At 44.0% G+C, this 21,039-nt stretch overlaps 1 protein-coding gene across 1 annotated transcript; it reads right to left on the reverse strand.

The window, feature by feature from the left end:
* Nucleotides 1–223: 223 nt before the first annotated feature.
* Nucleotides 224–17,903, reverse strand: themis2 (thymocyte selection associated family member 2). The gene is made up of 6 exons (XM_036539350.1): nucleotides 17,717–17,903; nucleotides 13,573–13,713; nucleotides 10,820–11,245; nucleotides 6,370–7,559; nucleotides 3,322–3,442; nucleotides 224–1,242 (listed from the first exon to the last, which is right to left on the reverse strand). Exons 1-6 carry the CDS (start codon nucleotides 17,823–17,825, stop codon nucleotides 1,157–1,159), a joined length of 2,073 nt encoding a protein of 690 aa, XP_036395243.1. The 5' UTR covers nucleotides 17,826–17,903; the 3' UTR covers nucleotides 224–1,156.
* Between the last annotated feature and the right edge of the window lie 3,136 nt (nucleotides 17,904–21,039).

Below are 21,039 nucleotides of genomic sequence, written 5' to 3' on the forward strand. Positions count from 1 at the left end.
CCTTTAGCGGTTGCATTTTGAGGAAGCTGTTCGCTGGATGAAAATTAAACAGAAAAAACATTACTGTGTTTTTGGTATGCAAATAGGGGAAGAGTGTGAGCTTCAGTTGACACCTTCTAAAGACAGAACGGAAGCCAGAGTGCCTTTTTACCCCTGGGGATTCATGCTCACAAGTTCTGCGAAATAAACGTCTCAGACTTACCAGAACACATTTGCACATCGCTGCATGACACAAAGGAAATTTAATAAAAATCACGTCCATGCCTGTGTGAAAAGCACAACTGTCACATTCAGATGCCTCATCTACATTCTGAGGAGTCTGAAAACGATCAAAGGACCTTGAACCATTATTTTTGTGGATTTATGAAGGTTGCTTTAACAAAATCCTTTTGCGCATGTAGTTTTGTCTTCTTACATTTTTGAGTATATTAATGTTATAAATACACCATGTTCTAACAAAAAATGTAACTTGTTCAAACTCAGTTAAATTGCCAAGCACATCAAAGTTAAATTGAAACAAATTCATTTCCCAGAGTTGAAGGCAAAGCACATTGCTATTAAATTGAACAGATTATAGTCTGAGGACTACGTTCAGATTTATTTGTCACACTTTGCTATGACGGTGTCTGTCACCTGGAGCCTAATGGTGACTCCCGAGATGCCTGTAAGAAAGTATGTAATGCTCGGACATGCTGTATCTGGAGGCTACCGGCTCTGTCGTTCTGTCTTTCAGTGTCTGCTTGCATACAGATCTCAAAAACCATCGCAGACATTCAGCTTTCAGAGAAACCGACTTCAGCTTGTATTCAGTGGCGCTGAAGGTTATCTCAACCAACATCAATTCAAACGCAATTTCAAAATTTGATAAAGAGGAACCCAGGGCAAAAGTTAATTATGTACTGATAACATGTTGAGACAGATTTAAAAAATAATAATAAAATGTGGCCTTTCTTTCTTTCTTTGGCGTTTCTTTGCAGAGAATGTTTTTTGACATGCAGAAGTCTTAGGACGAGACTCGTGATGGTGGGACCGGGGTGTTCCTTGCACCCTGCAGAGCAGAGTTGGCTGTTGCCGTACACCGGCTTCTGTCCCGATGAATTCTCCACAAAACGGCAGAAAAAAAGCTCTGTGGTCCCCTCGAGTTGAGACGGCGGGCTCAGTAAAACATGACACTTTCCTGTGCTTTTTTCACCATGTCAATCATCTCGTAGTCATGGTCACTGTCCGAGTATCTTTCTTGATCTGGGAGAGAGAAGGAAAGAGATAAAGAGGGAAGAAAAGGGGTCTGTCAGAGGTGCTTGTCCAATTTTGCTTCATTTCTTAACCGAACTTCTGCTCGACATGAGGTGGAACCGGTTACCCTCCCGAAGCTGAGGGGTTATTGGAGGTTTTCTGATTTGTTTACACACTGTGACCGCAGCTGTACACACAGATATCAGAAGTTGAAGCTTGTGTATCGGAGCCCTATTCAATTCAATTTAATTCAAAATAAATCGAATTTCAATTCAATGCAAATACGCTGAGGCAACACGTGACACAGAACCATACACAATGCGTACAAACACACACATATAGGTAACTGCCAGAAGATTTGTTGATCATGGTAGACTCAGAAATGCTCCTCAAAATGCACCATGTTAGCATCTCTAATGCACCCTGAAGAAGCACGGGATGAGGATAAATCGGGCCAAAAACGCAACACTTATCTATCATAGCAACGTGAAACTAGTGCTCAGTGATAGCTATTGATACAAACACGTGTGTATTAAATGGGTGACGCTTTTCGATTTTGACGGGTGTGGCCATGGTTTTGAAGTCGGGGGTTGAGCCAAACTGAGCCCTGTGTTCACAGCTCTGAGGCCATGAGATGACGTTTCGCGAAACCTGCGTGAACAACTGAGAACTGATGTAAGTGAAGTTGGCCCATTCGGCGGGGCGCTGCCCACTTCCCCTGAGCACCGTACTGTTTCACGTCCATGACTAGATTAATGCTGCCGTTTGATAAAAAGATTAGTTTATCGGCTGCTTATTGTTTGACTCCCATGAATAAGCAGTGCAGTCTTCCATGGTTGGTCAAAACGGTCCAATCAGAGACAAATGGGCCCATCACAGGTTGAGCAGTCTTTGTATCTTGTGGAAAAAAATGTGGTCTCTACCAGTTTCCCCCCCCAGTGCGAGTGCAGTCAGGATTTAGTCAAACAACATAGACAACATAATGAAAACCGGAGGAGTGCAGCCCTTGGACTCCAAGGAAGCAGTGTGGTATAGCGGTAAGGAACAGGGCTTGCGACCCTAAGACTGCGTAAACAAGTTGATTGCCTGGTGAGGAATTGCTGTTCTATTTTTGGGTGAGGCACTTAACCCAAAATTTATCAGTCAATATCCAGCTGTATTAATGGATTAAATGGAAAAAATGCAAGCTATGGAGCTCATGTTGGATAAAGGTATCTGCATAGCAAACATGGTGCTAAGAGACTACTGAGCCTTAAAGTTCCCGAAAACTTTGCAGTAAGGGGTGGGGCTTTGACCCTGGTCTTGGCTGGGTGACTGACCTGAAGTGTCACTGATAGCAACAGAAGCATTTGTGAGAGTTTTGGGTAGTATAATAAAAATGATGAATGGGCCACATTACATTATTGTCATTTAGGTGATGCTCTTATCCAGAGTGACTTACATAGGTTATAGTATTATCCATTTATATAACTGAATATTTAGTGAGGCAATTGTGGGTTAAGTGTCTTGCCCAAGGGTACAACTATAGTGCCCCAGTGGGGGATTGAAGCAACAATCTTTCAGCTACAATCCCTCCTCCTTACCGCTATGCCACACTGCTGGACTATACCAGCTTAAGGACCTCAAGGTGATTTACATTGAAGGGGGCGGTAACACACCTCGGTCACCTCACCAAGGTGATGCGCTGTATTCATTTCGCACCAGAATGTTCACCATGCGTCAGCTGAGGTGGTGAGGAGCTGGGAATTCATTCGCTGACTAAACCGGGGGAATTATTTGATGGCTGTACTGGGAATTTGGGTATTGAGAATTTGAAACAGTGAGTTGGGACTTCGGTTTACAGTCTTGTTCAGAAAACAGTGTCTCCTAGAGCACAGTGTCCCTCCCGCTGACTCTATTGGAGGGGGGGGAGGGGGGGCTTCCTTGAGGCACTGATCCTCTGCTCAGCCCAGAAGGAATGGTCCAACAACACCACTTCCAGGAGCAACCTCATTGTTTCTCTGCTGTGACTCAAGAGCAGGCTTAGCTGTCACCATCAGGCAGGGTAGAGCGGTACGGCTGCTGTAGGAGAATCGGGTGGGAACCTACCCTTTTTCTTCCTAGCGCTCTTGCTCTTGGGCGTCTGCACGTAGGTGTTGGGAGGCGCTCGGCCGCTTGACTTGGAGTTGGGCTTTCTGGGAATCAGTGGAGGAGTCTCATTTGAGATGTCCTGGAAGAAGTGGAGCAAAACCACACGAAAAGATCAGAGGCATTCCATAATGTCATTGTCAGAGAGATTAATAACAAGGCCCATAAAGGGGATGCGTTCCGGGAATTGTGAAAACAGGTGAAATTAGCAAAACATTAACCACTGAAAAAATAACACTGAGTTGTTTCCTTATTCAACGGCAGTCATGTCAAATGGTAAAGAGAAACATTAAACAGTAACCACTGGTAACTGGGTTGCCTTTGATGATGTAAGAGAAAAACGGTCTAGGTGCTACTTTCAGTGGCTGTTTCAAGTAAAATCAAAAAAACTTCTTAACGGCTTTACACAGCTAAGGAGAGTTTAACCAATTATTGATCTGCTTTATGATATCTGCTTTATGATCGCAATGCAGAATTAGAACCTGTGGTACATCATAAATGCTGTGATAGCTAGGGGTTATGTCTGAAGAAAACGAAGGTTATATCTGATATCTGAAGAAAGGAAAGTAAAAGTAAAACTTAACTTCAGTCATGTTATATTTTTTATTTCTCATCAGCATTATTTCTCAGTTCTCTTGTTTTGTAATCATTTGTATCATGAACTCAATTTCATGAACTGAGTGTATTATATGTTACTGTATTATATATATTATTTAAGTAGTCTATAAGAATTTTGACTCAGATGTCGCAGATACCTGTATCCAGAGCAACTTATGTATCACCCATTTACACAGCTGGATTGTTACTGAAATAACATTTGGGTTTAGTTCTTTAATCAAGAGAAATGTCCCACTTGGGAATCTATCTGGCTCACTTTGGATTACAAGCCCTGCACCCTTCAGCTGAAACCAGGGTCAGTGCAAGGAGTCCCCTGGGAGTTTCTTGGGGGAACTATTGTAAAGTGCTGATTAACATTGTTAACCGCCAAGACCAATAATATACCATCTCTGTATCTCTTTTTATCTCCCCAAACATCGCTGTTCTCAGTGGCTCATCTGAAATAAATATGATGTCAAAACAAAACTGTCATTCTTTCCACATAGGGCCCAGTGTTAGCCAGTTTCTCTCTCCCTTGTTTTTTTTTTTTTGTTTTCTGTGTTGGGTGCCTCAAGATCTGCCTTCAGTGAGCTTCCCTTTTCGAAGATTTACACAGTTCTGATCTGCGTAGTTGCATGCTGGGAAACATGGTTTGATACAGAAACAATGACATGTATCTCCCAGGCAGCAAATGGATGGCATTCCACAAATGTGAAACCAAATGAACCTCTCACACCTGATTGTGTACCTAAGTGGTATATCTGAAGACAACGGGCTACAATGGAGACATAAATGCCGCCCAAAGCCTATTAGCAGTGGGATACACATGGTTGGATGAGGATGAGATGACAAGGTAACACTACACACCTGGATGTGCCATCTGAGGAAAAAAAAATCCAACTCAGACCCATGTTGCCATTACAAGACCGGTTGCCTATTTTACAGACAGCATGTTGGATATTTTATGACCAATTATAAAATAACAATTAACATCATAAATAATCTGGGGGAAAAAAATCTGGGGCAGTAATCGAAAATAGTCTCATAAGTAAGTATTCTCAAATTCAGCGTGGGCAAGTAAAAATGGTCATTGTGTAATTAGTTTGAAACCAATTCGCCTTTTTTATTTAATTTATTTCTATTGCCATACAATTTCTGACAAGCCTGACAATAAATTAATTATCAATCTTTGACTGAGTGGCCTCTGATGGTTTGTCACTTTGTAAGCTTTGTCTTTCTGCTCTGGGTGTTATTTTCATTCATGGATAGCTTTGTGATGTGTGTTCTCACTGTCTAAATGTTGAAAAAAATGTTTCCTGTGGTGAGTGGTGGACCGGGGTGTTAGAATTTTTTTTTATATAAATGTTTGACAAAAGGTTTCTGTTTATTGTTCAGAGAGTCACACCATCATGAAAGGGTGTTTTGTACGTGTATAGCTATGAGGAAATAGTATTGGGCAATAAAGGAATGAAACCGTTTTGGTGAGGTCCCCGCATTCATATTACCCTGTTTTACTCTTCAGAATGCAGAAAGTCCACAGAGGTTCCTGTTGCATGGTGTGTCAAAGACTCACAAATCCATGGCAACGGGCTTTGTTTGTAAAGTGTCCTTTTATGACGTGTAAAGGAATGAGACCTGGGAGAGAGGTGTGTTAATGCAATGCGAGCAATGGCATCGCGCTTGTGCAATGGCATCTGCTTGCGCAAGTCAAAGGTGTCCGTATTCAGCGCTGAAAGGCAGAGGGTGTCCCCCTTTGCAGTTGTTTGGATGACCGCGTCTTAAAAAGTGAACTCTACCTCGAGTGCAAGCTGAGCTCTACGGCCCAGGTTCAGTCCCAGCCCATGCCATCAGCCAATACAAGATGGCGGATGGGGATAAAGGTGGGGACATTGGCAGGAGTGGCTCATCCCGCCATTCTCAGGCACCCTGTGATTCCTCCGCTGCTGTTTAAATGATGTCATTGGAAGTTCAGAATCCTCCAATGAGTGCTCACTCCACTGTACTGTGCTATAGTGTGTTCCACTTTAATATGACTTGCAGTGTGAAAAATAGCCATTGGCTGCATGCCTATGTTTGGTTGGACTGTATTCATCTTGCCCCTGAAATCCTGTGCAAGCACAGAAGTTGTCTCAGTGAGATGAGCCTAGTGCGCAGTTGGAAATTCCAAAACAGGGTTGCATAAAAGGGAAAAAAAGCATAAACGTGCTTTTCATGGCATTGTAACTCTGGCATGACCTGATGACACCTATGGTAGTCATAGTAGCCAATCCATATTTTGGCTCACTTCTGCTCAGTAAAATATAGGATAGTGTTTTCCTGTGAAAACAGTTCCACTGCAGCAAGTTCATGTCAGAATACCCTAACACACAGGGTGTTTGCTGTGGGGTGTGTATCAGAGTTTTCAGGACTCACCGGGGGTGGCGGAAGAGGGCTCCTATCTGTCCAATCAGAGAGCTTCAGCTGCCCCATGTCCTGGGAGAGGGTGTGGCTCTTGGAGTGTGGCCTGTCAGGTCTAGGACTGGACGAGGACTTGGTAGCCGGCCGGGGCGGCTTCTGAGTGGATACCCTCCGCTTGGGAGGCCGGGGGGGCGGGGCCATGACGCAGCCAGTCAGCTTGCGGAACTCGTAGTAGAAATTGTCTGTCACCTCAGTGACCGTCTCCCAGCGTAGCTCGGGGGGCTGGCCCTCGGACCAGGGAAGGGGGTCCTTGGTGAAGGAGAGGGACATGGTGAGCCAGCGAATGGGCAGCTCGAAGCACAGGTCCGGCTTGCAGGGCAGGCTGGCCCACACCGTGGGCTCCACGTTAGCCTCCTCCAGCCGCAGGGCGGAGAAGCCAGCCAGGGGGTCGCTCTCCATCCCCGTGTCCCGCTTGGCCACTTTGACATCCAGCGGCAGGGTGAAGCGCTTGCAGAGGTCCCCCAGGCTGTACTTCTTGTTGTCGGTGATCTTCTCCACAAAGTGGCCCTCCAGGAACATGGGCAGGCAGACCTCCTCGATCTCCTCCCCCCTGTCCTCGTCCTCCTCGTCCTCCTCGTCCTCCTCCTCCGGCATGTGCTTGCACACGAGCACCTCCACGGCTTGCTTCTCCCCGTCACAGGTCAGCTCCATCTTTCTGGAGCTCAGCACCTCCAGCTGGTCCCCGACGCTGAGCGAGGGCAGGCCCTCCTCGGGGGCCTCGCAGTGCTTGGACACGCTGACCCGCAGGCCCGGGTGGCACAGGGAGGCCGCGTAGAGCTCGTAGACGGAGGTGAAGTCACGGGGGCGCCGCCGCAGGGACCCGCCGTAGCGCTGTGACAGCAGGAAGTACTGCCTCTCCTTCTTCCCCTTGAAGCTGGACGCCAGCACGATGGAGGAGGCGCCGGCCCCGTGCAGCACCAGGAGGTGGCCCTTGTGCAGGGCCGGCAGCCAGCCGCAGCGGAACAGAGACTGGGCGGCCTCGGGCTCCTCCAGGATCTCGGCCACGGTGGGGAAGGCGCGCTCGGGCTGCGATGCCACCTCTGCCAGCGACAGCGGCGTCACAAACTCCACGTCCTGCGACTGCTCCGTCACATCCACCACCTCCACCTCCAGGCTGGAGGGGAATTTCACCACGTTCTTCCTCACTGTTGGAGGACCAGGAAAGGTGAGTAAATGTCCCTGAAAGCACTTGGGTTCCCTTTTTTTTTTTTGGTAAACCAATCAGTAATGTACGTTACCTTTAATGTAGGTATTCATCAAAGACTGACACTTGTCATTGGTCATTATGAAAAATGCCACTGTAGTGGTCAAAACATGAGTGTCAGACAGCCATGACTGCTTGGTGCAGGAGTGGTAGTTCCAAACAATCAGTATGTCATAATGAAATTAAAGAGCTCTAACAACAGATTTCAAGCATGCATTGTATTTGTGGTCAGTTTTATGTGGTAGTCAGTAGGGAGTATGTGGTAGGGGGTAGAGGCAGCGGTGCAACATAGTGGAAGGGAGCATGGCTTGCAACCACAAGGTTGTCAGTTTGATTCCCCACTAGGGCACTGCTGCTGTACTCTTGGGAAAGGTGCTTAACCCACAATTGCCTCCGTAAATATCCATCTGTATAAATGGATGACATGTAAAAGCTGCAACGTATGTAAGTCGCTCTGGATAAGAGCGTCTGCTAAATGACAATAATGCAATGTGATGGTAGGCGTAGATGCTTGTGTGAGAGAGGAAAGCTTAGCAAACGGTTGCTTAAGAAAAGTCTGTCTCTGTGTTAGCTTATGTCTGCACAGATACAGAATGTGTATGTGTAATATCTGCTCCTCTATCCAAACCTTGACCGAATCTAATGCTTTTGCAACCTACTTTGGTCCTCTGTTTCTTTGTAACACCAGAATTACATACACAACCCATTCTACAGCAGGTATTGGTGATATACCACACGCAAAGAATACTGTGATTGGTTGATGCCATGCTTTAAAAATAAAACACCTGATCTCTTTCCTGTTGAAGCAGGTGCGCAGTTGTGCATCCCACGTGAGAATAAGTAGAGCTGCATCTATGAATAGCCATCAAGGCCTTTGTCCTCAATTCAGGCCTATCCAAATTCAGCCTCTCTGTGTTCAGGGGTAGGAGAATTCACACACTGCGCCTGTGGTCAGTCAGATGCGGTGTGAAAAGGACACACTGCTAACATCACACTTCCTCTTTCTGTGACACTATTAATGCTTTCATGGATGATCTCTTTTTCCTCCCGCCACTGAGGAAGGCCAGTGTAGCCAGGTGCCCCCTTCACACCCACAGACAGACAAATCCATCCACCTTGTACCTGAGGAAGATTTCTTGTTTTGCCTACCGCTCCTTTGAATGTAGGCTAGATTTTAAATTCCCCATTAATAAAAATGAGTAACCTCTACCTTATCGAGTTAGCAAAGGATTTCCACGTGGTTCATTGGAGTCTAGCATGCACTTTATGTTTCTTGAAGGTCACAACCGAGACTCTGCCAAAGTAAGACGGTGCACATTGCCAGTGTGCTCCTGCAGAACGGACCGGGCTCGGACCGACACACCATACACACTCTGAAACTGGAGATTCACACAGTGTTCCAACCGCAGGGCTTGACAGCATATCAGAGCCATGCGGTGGCACCCGCTGGTCACTGCCGCTCCCCTGTTGGTTCGTGGAGCACTGAACTCCTTTAACTCCAGAACTCCTGAACTCATAAGTCTAAACTGACTGTGTAACTATCAGGCTCCCTGGCTATTTCATACTGCTTATTGTGCTTCCTTTGTTTAAAATTACAGCTTCCTGTGGACAGATTAAATGCATCCAAGTACTATCGTATCTCTCAGATCATATCATTGAACATATCTGTCATCTTTTACTTCTGTCTAGCCTGTGTTCTTGGTCTTGTGTGTTTCTGACCTCACACGACTCTCCTTGCTTTCCCACGGCCTTAGCTGGTCTGCATATGCATGTGTCATTCTGGAAGTTAAGTTTTTTCACTGGGTGTTGCCACTTCCTCATTTTGTTATTAAACCCAACGCTGGACAGAAATCGGTGTAACCACTCACAGATTGTAAGTCACGCCATAGCGTAAGTATTGGCACCCGTGCAGCCGCATGCGAGACACAGCCTATGGTGATGAGCCCTGGTATAGCGTCAACGTACACTCAGGGAATTTCATCGAACGTGTATCAAAATCGCGAGCAAAAGTTAAATGTGGACTAAAACGGCAACATGTGCACTAGGCAGAAGTGAGGGTATTTTGTACAGGTTAAATAACTGAATTTTAATAAATAATTGAGAGCTGAGACACGACGAATCTCATCAGATACTAAAAGGAGCATGGCAGAGGCCTCATGAATCCCAGAATGGGTGGAGCTACCCCGTGTCATCGGTGACTCACTCATTTTGAGCCGATCACACTGGTTTTGTGCGACAGCAAATCCATTTGTTTAGCTCAAACAACTCAAGGATAGACAGACTTTCATAACTATAAGCATTATGGGGTTGTTGAAGCCTCACTACCCCCCCTAGTATCATTACATCTCATGACCCTCCAGGACTGCAATGTCCATCACTAGCCTTGGTTTTTCATAGAGGGTTTGGATGCACAGAGAAACAAGTGAAGAGAGAGATGGACAGATGAATTTCTCTGACAGGAAAAATGCTCTGAAATACCGCTAATCTTCTCTTCATGACTGTCACCTCTCTACCGCTCTCACGAATGCTTTTAGAAGCTAGCAAGAAAGCCAGATACGATACAGTGGCCCGACACTTCCCTAAGGCGCTGACAAACTAAGAAGCCCATTTCCATTCATTGTCTATGGAAGAAACACAGCTGAACAAACACTTAAAATACCGCCACATATGCCTTGAATACTGTGGCTGTACAGTATATTTAAACATTTTGGTAACTTGGCATCGCACAGGCTGACTCATTACGTTAAAACATGGCTTCCTATCACACAGTCTGGGCCTGTGTATTTGTGGTCCTTTTACAGCAGAGGGTCTAGAGCAGGGGTGTCCAAACCTCTCCTGGAGGACCCCCTGCCCTGCACGTTTTAGATCTCTCCCTGCTCCAACATAGCTGATTCAAATGATCAATTCGTAACGAACTCCTGAAGCTACTGAATAAAAAACTGATCATTTGAATCAGCTGTGTTGGAGCAGGGAGAGATCTAAAACATGCAGGACAAGTGGCCCTCCAGGAGAGGTTTGGACACCCCTGGTCTAGAGGATCCATGCTGATTGGCATCTAACCCAAAGTGCCAAAAATTGTGACACACCCACAAACCACAGACCCCCCGGGGATGGACAGACCCCAGAGGAAGTGATGTGGATGTGGGCTTGCTCAGAGAGCCCAGGTCGGGACAGGCGGGGTGCAGTTCCGGTGGTACTCACGGTGCATGATGGCCTGCACCTGGTAGATGACGCTGAGGACCAGGGGCCCCCCGCATCTGCTGGCCTTGGAGTGGCGGAACCGGCGCTGAAGCAGGCGGGGTGTGGCCAGGATCTCCCGGAGCGAGTAGCTGTGCCCGTTGTCGTTCTCGTAGAACTCCCCGCGGCAGGAAAGCGGGACGAGGACATCCTGCCGCGCCCCCGCGTGGTCCCTCAGGCGACAGCGGGCGTGTCCCTCCTCCCCGTGCCGGGATTCCACAGACAGCACGGTGACGGCCTCTCCGGCCTCCAGCGTGCAGTCCTCCAGGAGCACCTGGTGCCGGCAGGTGAAGCTGAAGGAGTCGCAGGCGTCCACCTCGGTTGGGACCAGGCCGACCATCTCCTCGAGGCTGCCGAACGGCATGTCCTCTGGGACCAGCCTGAAAAGACCTGACGCCGACACCCGCGGCAAACACAGGCTATCGTCAGTATCTACCATTCCTACTTCTAACCAGAACATTTGCGCACCTCCCAGGCTTTGTGATAGTGGGATTCAGAGGGCAATATCTCCTCAACTCTTTTTCAGTTCAATTTTGGCACAGAGTTTGTAAAAGGCTGCCAGCTCAGTTTCAAGGTGAGGCACTGCTGTTGAGGTCTTCAGTAGAGTACTTCACCCAAAACCAATTCAGCCAATATCCAGCGGCATAGATGGATGACATGCTTTGTAATTTTGTTCTGGATAAGAGCATCTGCTAAGTAACAAAATATAATTGCACGCTGCTCTGGAAAAAAAAATTTCCGCTAAGCAAAAAATATAAAGCTTCATGTCAAGTACTCTGTGAATGCTGCAAGGCTCAAAATTGCTGACAAGTGTGGATGCTACAGCAGAAGTACATAGTGCTCATTAGTAAACTGCATGCACGCACCCCACCCTGCTCAGAAGCTGTTCCTCTGAGAACCAGCCTCGGTAACTCACGGCCGGTCGGCCTGGGCCACCAATTTAAATAGCCGTTAGCGGGCAGTTTTTTCAGCCTTGCACCATGAACCGCAGAGAAATTTCAGATGAAGACGCTAGAGGCCTGGTGTGAAAGCTGACTGTGAACCTTTAACGTGTGTGGGAGAGATTGTTAATTTCTTCTTTTTAATGCTTTTTTCCTTTTTTTTTCACCCATCGTGGACCTTCCAGCTGTGCTGTATTAAGCTCCTCTCCTCACTCACCCCTGTGCACAGTGAGTGCACTACTACAGGGCACCAGGACACAGCCGTTGGCTGTTTTTCACACTGGGGTTCCCACACAGTTAAGATTTATTTGTTTACTCAGACCTTACAGTACTAGTCAAAAGTCTGAACACAACTGAGACCTAAGATAATGGGAAAAAGGCATTCAAAGACATTTTGATCTAAAGACTTATGCTTAAATGCTTGAAATTTGTTTCTTAGGCAAATATAAATAGTGAAGTTGATGCCTATGTATGAACTATCTTTTTAAATTTTAATTTTAAAAAATGTTTTCTGGCTACTTTGGAGAATCTAAAATATAAAATACTTTTGATTTGTTTAACACTTTTTTGGTCACTGCATAATTTCATTTGTGTTAGTTCATAGTTTTGATGTCTTTACTTACATTTACATTCATTCACTTGGCAGACACTTTTATCCAAAGCGACTTACAAGTGAGGCAGAGTACAACCATAAGGAAAAAAAAACCATAAGGAGTCAACAATATTAGAAGCGCTGCATGACTTTCAACAGTTTGTCAGACAACCATTTACTAAAATGTGGAAAATAGTAAGAATAAATAAAAACCCTTCTATGAGCAGGTGTGTCTTAACTTTTGACTGGTACTGTATTAAAACAGGGTTTGGTGATGACCTGTGGAATCAAGGCAGGAAGGGAATACAACGGATTATGGAATTATTATAATTTCAGGAGGTGATTGGGTGAGCAGATGAAGAGCCAGAATGGTCGTTTGACCACTGTACTGGGATTAACGCCTGTACTTTTTCCATAGGTACAGATCCTATTTGACTGATTTGTTTTTATCATAACAAATCAGTGTTGCCATGCACACCATTGTGCTCAGCCTGTGAGACACACAGATCTATTTTGGTCACTGTGAGCCACAATTTAACACTTCCTGTTAGAGATACCTCCCCCCACAACACAATGCCCCCATCACTTAATTAGGGCATCTGAGTTGCATTGTCTTGAGGCAAAAGTGCGCTCTTTTGCTCCACAAACACCACCTCCAGCAGCAATCTGGATTTCCCAGCGAGACTCCCATCCAGGTACTAACCGATTCCTGCCCCACTCTGCTTCAGGTGTTTGGCACGAGAAAGCTACATCGTAGCCCGCTAGCTGTAGATACACGACGTGCATACCACAACAGCTGCAAGCACAAAGGCACAGAATGACAAGCAAAACATCAACGACAAAGAGGAAGATAGCATGCCACCAATCAGATACAAGCTGTATTTAAAACAATCATCTCGCCTCATCTCGGTGTTAAAAAAAAAAAAAATCCAAATAAGAAGCAAGGGCAACCACAACAGCAAGAAGAAGAGAAAATATGAACCTACGTGGCATTAGCAAGGACGTACAGCAGTGCTTAACGCTGAAGCACTAACACTGCGCTGGATTTCACAGCTGGGCAATGGGTGGAACAACTGCAGACAGCAGTTATGCGACGCTGGTACCCAGCTGGAGGTGTCGCCATGGTTTCCCCCCCCCACATGTGTGATGCAGCAGGTACTGAGCCGCACAAAGGAGAGTCCTACCTGTGTAGTCCAGGGGCAGTTCCGACGTCTCCTTGGTGCTGATGTCCTCACAGGAGACGGACTGGCACTCCAGGCCGATGATCTTCAGCAGGTCCCCCGTGGAGAGGCACACCTCGCTCCCCGATAGCTCGTACACGGACCCTAACGATCACAGCGCCACCAGACAACACACTGTGCATGTCAGCTGCTGCTTCCTGCGATGACCACCAGGTGGCCTCATAACTTCCTGTGTTCTCTATGTCTCATTTAGTTAATGTCCTCCACCTGTGTTAATTAGTTATTGGTTTTCTGTAATTTAAGCCCTGTCCTTTGTCCACACATTTGCTCAGTCTTGAGTTACCATGCTTGTTGTCTGTGAACTTTTGAGCCAAACCTGTTGTAGCCTTCTCTCAAGTCCTCAGTAAAGGAAATGTTATTTTCTTTGAACCAAGCCTTTTGGTGTCCTGAGTCTTCTCTGTGCTTGCATTCACCCTGCTGGTTATCGTCAGGCTGTGACTCCAGGCTAACAGCTAACACTCTCGCAACATAGAGAATGTTGCACAGTCGCTGGAATAGTGGTGGCAGATGCTAGAAGAATACGTATAATAAAATAGAGAACTATTTCTCTGTATATTGTTCTTGCACAGTAGAGGAACAAACAGCAATTTTATGGCAGTGAATCTGCAGATGGTGAATTTCGGGACTCCTCCTAAAACCAAGACAAAGCTCGCCAGCATGTGGATACTGAAAGGAAAGAGGGCAAACCTATTTGAATCATATTTTCACCGCTTCCTCTCCACAAAAAGATAATTTTTGCTTCAGCCGACTTCTGCAGAAATGGAGAATTTGTTCAGGGCTGTGTGGCTGTACATTTGGTCAGGGCAAAGCCACTGTTCAGGGAACTAAATTAGAGAAGTTGATGAATACTCTTGAGAATTCTATATCCCATTCACATTTTGCCTAAAATGAGCTTTCTTCATTCTGCTTTCCTGGTAAGATGAAACGAAGAATAATCCAAAGTGCAAAAAAGTTACAATCGTCCATAGAATAATGCAACAAAAAAAAAAAAAAGAATCAATTGCAGTTTAAAGGTTGGTATTTAGCCTTCCTATATCCCACCGTCCTTTGCAGGGGGAACCCCTTTACATTACGTTCTCATTTAGGAGACACTCTTATGCAGGGCAAATTACCTACATTACAATTTTTACTTGTTATACATTTATACAACTGGATGTTTACTTGAGGCAGATCTGGGTTAAGTACTTAGCCCAGGGGTACAGCAGCACTGCCCTGGCGGGGAATCGAACCAGCAACCTTTCGGTTACGACCCCCTGCTCCGACTGTGTAAGAATGATAAAACCCAGAGCGCTGTGTGCTGTGTGCTTCCAACTCCACCAGCATGGCCAGCAGCACTTTCGCCACATGCAACAGTGATCTGACTCACCGTCCAAAACTGTCACGCTCAGCAACACCAAAGCAGTTTCCCCTTTTAGAGCAAAGGCACACTTTCACTTTCGCCTTATGCATGGTTTTCATGGCAAAACACACCACCCGGGTCAATATTTAATGAGTTTATGTGAAAATCCGCTGCTCTGAGCCAGTCTCAGGTTATTTGCTGTACTAGTTGATTCTTCCATCAGTTTGAAACATCAACCATGTTCAGCATGTTCCTCATCAACAATTTTGGTAATCATTCAGGGAGGGAAAAAGCAGAAAAGCAAAAAAAAAAAAACAGAATAGGACAGAAATGGCTTGAATACCTGACCACAGGAAGCTCTGACCCTTCTGATTAAAAGGGCAGTCTCCTCTAAAAAATCTCCTTTTTTATGTTTCCTAGGTAGACGTGACTTATCAAAACACAACCCTGTTTTCTTCACAGAAAATATGGGTGCTAAATCTAGAAAACAGAATAGGACAGAAATGTCTTTGAATATCTGACCACAATAAGCTCTGACCTTTCACGTTAAAAAGCGCACTAAAAAATATATATATATATATACTTTTCTCTGTTGTCTAGGTAGAAGTGACTTATCAAAATACAGCCCTGTTTTATTCTGAGAAAATATGGTTTCTAAACGTAACCATGCAGCCTACCCCTTACCCTCCACTGAAAATGAGATAGCCAACATCTTGGTGTCAGATCACAGCACTGCATCTTACATCTGTCTTTGCTACTACCTCAGAAACAAACTGCGGTTTCAGCTGCCCATTCCAGTGCATAAGTTGCCAATAATAACGGACAGTGAGACACCGCATCTTTTGCTAGCAGTTTAATATGGCATTGTTGCTCCATCTATCATAAGGCCTGTGTGTTCTCTCCTGATTTTGAGTGCTTGTTGTTCCATTGTTTTGAAAATTTTTTTGGATTTTTGCTCAATTGCTTTCAACATTGAAAATTAAAATGCACAAGCTTTGTTATTGACTGTACATGTGGCTGTTGGCTAACAATTGTACAGAACATTGAAAGATGATATTGCAATCCAATCTAGTGTGTACCAGCCATTATAATTAAATTCAAATGAAGAATTGTAACTTTGTGTGAGCCTGGTGTGCTTTCTAAATAATAATAATAATAATAATAATTTCAACTCTTAAGTTTGAGGGCACTGTTTCTTACAAACTACTCCGTGACTAACTGAGCTCTAGGTTAGAGGAAAGGAATCAAAAGTGGTCCAGCATTGCCATGCACTTAAAGACTTGCGTGGCAGTGCGTTTCACCCTCTTTATAAAAAAGAATCTTAGCCTGAACTGTTATCAGTACTGTCTGTCCACTGCGAAGCATGCAATAACTCGAGATCAAACCGGTTCATTCTGTTTAGTGATTGGCATGTTTTCTTACGCCGCTCTCCCTGCTACCACCTACAACCAGAAAAAAAAAACTTTGGTAATGCCTGCTTTACGTAAAGATAACGGCACCTATTTTAATTGGCACAACATAGGCTCGATTATTTTGTGTTGCGCTTTGAACATCACATCATGTGACAGTCCTGTGGGTAGATGGAACCATGATAAATGCTATTTCATAGGTGTGATAGATTTACTGACTCACTACAGCACCACACGATGCAGAAATGTGACAGAAACCGTAACACCTGTCAGTCAGTGAGAAAATGCTACTGTTGCCTTAACACAAGGAAGCCTAACACAGACATTTACTTTGTTATCATTTTCCCTTGAAAATCAGGAAGTGGTGACAAATTTTAAGTAGTTGTGCTCATAGTCCATCAAAAAATATGGATGTACAAAGATGAAAATCAAACTTCTCACAAAGCTACTCTTCACGAAAGAGCTGACATTTTAGTTCGCCTGACGCTACAAACACGCGAAAAAGATCGGCAAATGAAGTATGCAAAGGATAAAGCATGTTTTTTCAACCACCTACAAAACACTGCCTTAAATTTTATCTCTGAAGAAACGGCTCCTAGTGTAGTGAGGATGTCACGGATAAAAAGACCCGAAACCACTAACAGCAAGGATTGTGTCATTTTAAACGTTCTAACATGCGTTTTATTCTGTGTGTATAGTTACATGAAACTGTTGACAGACTGTTAAACCAACAGTGGCAGCTAGGATGAGAATTTTAAAAAATAGATTCACTTTTCCCATTCGCTGCAAACTGTCAAGGACCTCCGACTGGTAGATTCAGAAAGACTAATGCTCTTGGATTAATTTCACTACTTAGACAAACTGTATCATCAGTGTAATAATCATCTTATTACAAGCCTATTATTCTCATGAAAATGTATTCTCAGTTCCAAAGAAGGTCGATTGACAGAGGCACTAGTCTAACAACTTTTTCTATTTAAAAAATCATTTTGAGACGCGACGCATATTATGGCATATTATTTTGCCGGGGTGTCGAAGTTTGAAACGAAAGGAAGGTCCCGAGGCGCGCTTTCAGACAACAGTTCACTTTTTTTACACACTCCCTGTTCATTAAAATGTGACATCTACCTACCATACAAATGTGAACACACCCTTACAGACACCTAAGCGCGTCTTCCAATTTCATGATTGTGTGAATGAATTATGTCTTACGCGGTTAAAAAACCGTTATATAAACTACAATAATAGCCTAATAATAATAATAATAATAATAATAATAACAGTTTAAAACGTGAACTCCTGATACGCCCATCCAGTGGCATCAGAGAGACGGACCCACCTTGGAAGTAAACCCCGGAGCAGACTTGCAGAATGCGAGGCAGGGTGGTTTTATCCACGGACGCAGCATACTCCTGGAGGGATAGTGTGTCGGTCCCCGCTGCATGCATCGCTGCCGTCGGGCGGAGGAAGACTGAGAGAAAGTAACGGCCTCACCACCGGCTTCTCGCACAGAGTGATACGCGAACAGACAGACAGACAGACAGTCAGTGTTAACTCGGCTGTGGTTTCTAAACGATCAAAACGTTCCTGCGTTTTAAATAGAAGGAAGTTCGCTTCGGCACGTGAGAACGCTGATGAGCAGGGCTGAACTAGCTGATATGAATATAGACTACCATTGTCTTCAGACAGATGGCGCAGTAACTTACAGACATGAAGTCAGTCATGATACCTATATATTATAAAGAAACTGTAAGGACTGTATTCAAATATTTGATCCCGGTGTCACGTCAGTTTTGAAAGTATTTCTATCTATTTGTCATTGTCATGAACCTTAAATTGATTCTGGCTAAATATCTTGGTAAATATCTTTTAAAGACTGCTTTTGCTCATATTCTGTCAAATGTAAATCGGCATAGTTAGCCTACTCTTAAGGCGTTTTGAAAAGCAATCATCTTTGGATTTCCAAATTACCGTAAGTTACTTATAGGATTTATGTTTTGTAAACTGTGCTGAGCAGTTGACCGTTTTCTTTTTATTGCTGTAGGGTTAATGCGGTCACAGTGCTTTTAGTCTGTAAAGGTAAGACAAGTAATTATATTTTGTGTTACCTTTGAATAATTCCTTGTGGAGAACCCTACCAGTACTATATTATTAGGCCAGTGTTATTCAGAGTGAACCTGGTTATAATAAAAGCAGTAAACTACTGAAATAACTTCAAGTAGGCTATACGTTGTTCATACATTCAAATATTTATCTTGTGCAGGTACTGTGTGATTTAGTTTTAACGTTTCCCATATGCCCATAACGTTCATTTTCATGATGAATATTATTCATAATTTTAAACGAGAATCATATTCAAACTGCGACATGAATTACATTATCATTACAGTTTACATACCTTAAAAAACATCCATTTTTACAATCGGATATTTACTGAAGCAATTGGATCGAGTACTTGGCTAAGGGCACAGCGGCAGTGCAGGCTCGGCACCAGGAGAAAATGGGCTACAGCGGGGTGCACAAAAAGTCATACATACTGTGTAGACATCGGGATAAGGAGACAACGGGGTGCATTGAGGTCCGCCTGGGGGTGCAATGCACCCCCGCCCTGCTCCTGACCACTGCGCTACACTGCCACACCACACACGCGCAGCAACAAATGCCAGGTTTAGAAGAAGTGCAAACAGAGTTACACTGATAAAGTGTTCACGCTGGCACAGCTTCTAGCGTGAAAGTTACACTTTCAAAAGTGTTTTTCAATGCCGCTGTAATAATTCATAAACACCATCAACACTATAACGCCTCGTTGTCATTGCTATTTAACATTAACGTATACAGTTACAAAAACAATAAAACCTTGCAGTGTTTCTATGTAAACCCTGCAGTCTGATCGCTTGTGTGTTCCTGGCGAGCTCGTACACTGCCAATAGTGGTGTGTATAAGGAAGTCTCTTTTGCTTTTTAACGACGAAACACCCTCCCTAGCAAGATGTGGCATGAATTCCACCAATCATCTTCAAACTTGTGTATGGCTGTCAACAAAACTACCTGTCAGGTCCCCCTTGCAAAAGAGATTTCAGTCTCTCATGAGGTTTTCCTGATTAAAAAAAGGATAGATAGATAGATAAGTAATATTTTTTAAGATGCCTTACAAGATGGTGGCGCGCTAGGTTGCAGCGGCCACTCAGGGTCCCGAACATGATGCTGCTGATGTCATGTTACTTTTGTATATTTATCTATTGTCTTTTTATCTTGTCTATTTATTGTCTTGTTATTGTCTATTTATTGTCTTGTGTATTTATTCAGTTGTTTTGGATGTAGCACCATGCGTCCCAGGAAAACATTATTTCAATCGCACTGTATACCGCATATCGATGGGCTGACAATAAAATCTCTCTGACTCTGAAAAAAAATCTCTCTGAAGTAATTAAGCAAATAAATAAATAAATAAATGTGAGGGACATAACAGCAAACATAACACAGAGATCGCAATACTATAACAATGAACTCTGTGTGTGGCACATAGATAATGTATTGGACTCATGAGAGGGAGGATGGTCAGGAAGTGCAGCTTTCAAGGCTGATGTTCTGTGTTGCATCCCTTGGCAGGAAACACCTAGAAAAGAGAGGCTTCATTTGCGTGGTGTGGCTCCGATTTAAAAGCAAATTGTTTGGTGATCAGTCTAGTCAGTGGAACTGCTTTTTTTTTTTTTTTATATAGATGCATTAACAAATGTTGTATTTTGCTCAGCACTTTTGAATTTCCTCGGAATAAGGTTATCCATGGAGCAACTTCCGATGACATGTTATGCTTTCTAATCTAAAGAATACCCCAGCATGTCAGTCATATTGCATTAGGGTGATCAAAAAAGTTTTGAGAAACATTTCCATTTCAAGCCATGCAGTGCGTATATGTATGGTCACAGTGTATATAGTGTAGATCAACCTGTGACTATGGGTCATTTTTTTATGATATTTAGTATTATTTTGGGCCCTAGACCTGCATTATCATGTGGCTTGCACATTACAGCATTTAAAGATTCATCTGTTACAAGAATAGACGAAAACATTTATTTATAATGCAATCGGGTTTGTACATTAGATTGTGATGCCTGGAGTTGGTCATTTTATATGCAAAACAAGTTTAATGAATGTAGTTCTCTCGGCATGAAAAGACAACCATCACGGTTTTGGACCCAAACAATCCGCCATATCTTTAGAATTTAATTTGAGAAGTACAGCTCCATAGTGTTTGTCAAACAAAAGAAATGACATTATATGCTGTTCAATTAAGTGTTATAATATTACTCCACCCAGTCCACAAAGGCAAGTTCAAATGTGAGTCACAGTTTTGAAATTACTAACCTTTACAAGAAACATTGGAAACAAAGATGGCCAACTTGGTCGTAATTCGTTTACCAATTATCCATGCAAACATTAAACATTTCACATGTTTTCGGGACACATCTTTCATTGCCTTGTACTATCTGATACACTGGCAGCAAATTCACCGTTGGTTTCAAAACCACTTCAAATGATTCAAATTGCAACTGGTGCTGGCTGCCTGGAAACTACAATACCCAGAGGTATAAATAAACTTGACCGTTGTTCCAGGAAGTCCTCCACGTACCCAGCATTCCTCTGGAAGCGTGTAAACGATGAA

This window comes from Megalops cyprinoides, chromosome 10 (genome assembly GCF_013368585.1).
Source record: "Megalops cyprinoides isolate fMegCyp1 chromosome 10, fMegCyp1.pri, whole genome shotgun sequence".
Classification (NCBI taxonomy): domain Eukaryota; kingdom Metazoa; phylum Chordata; class Actinopteri; order Elopiformes; family Megalopidae; genus Megalops; species Megalops cyprinoides.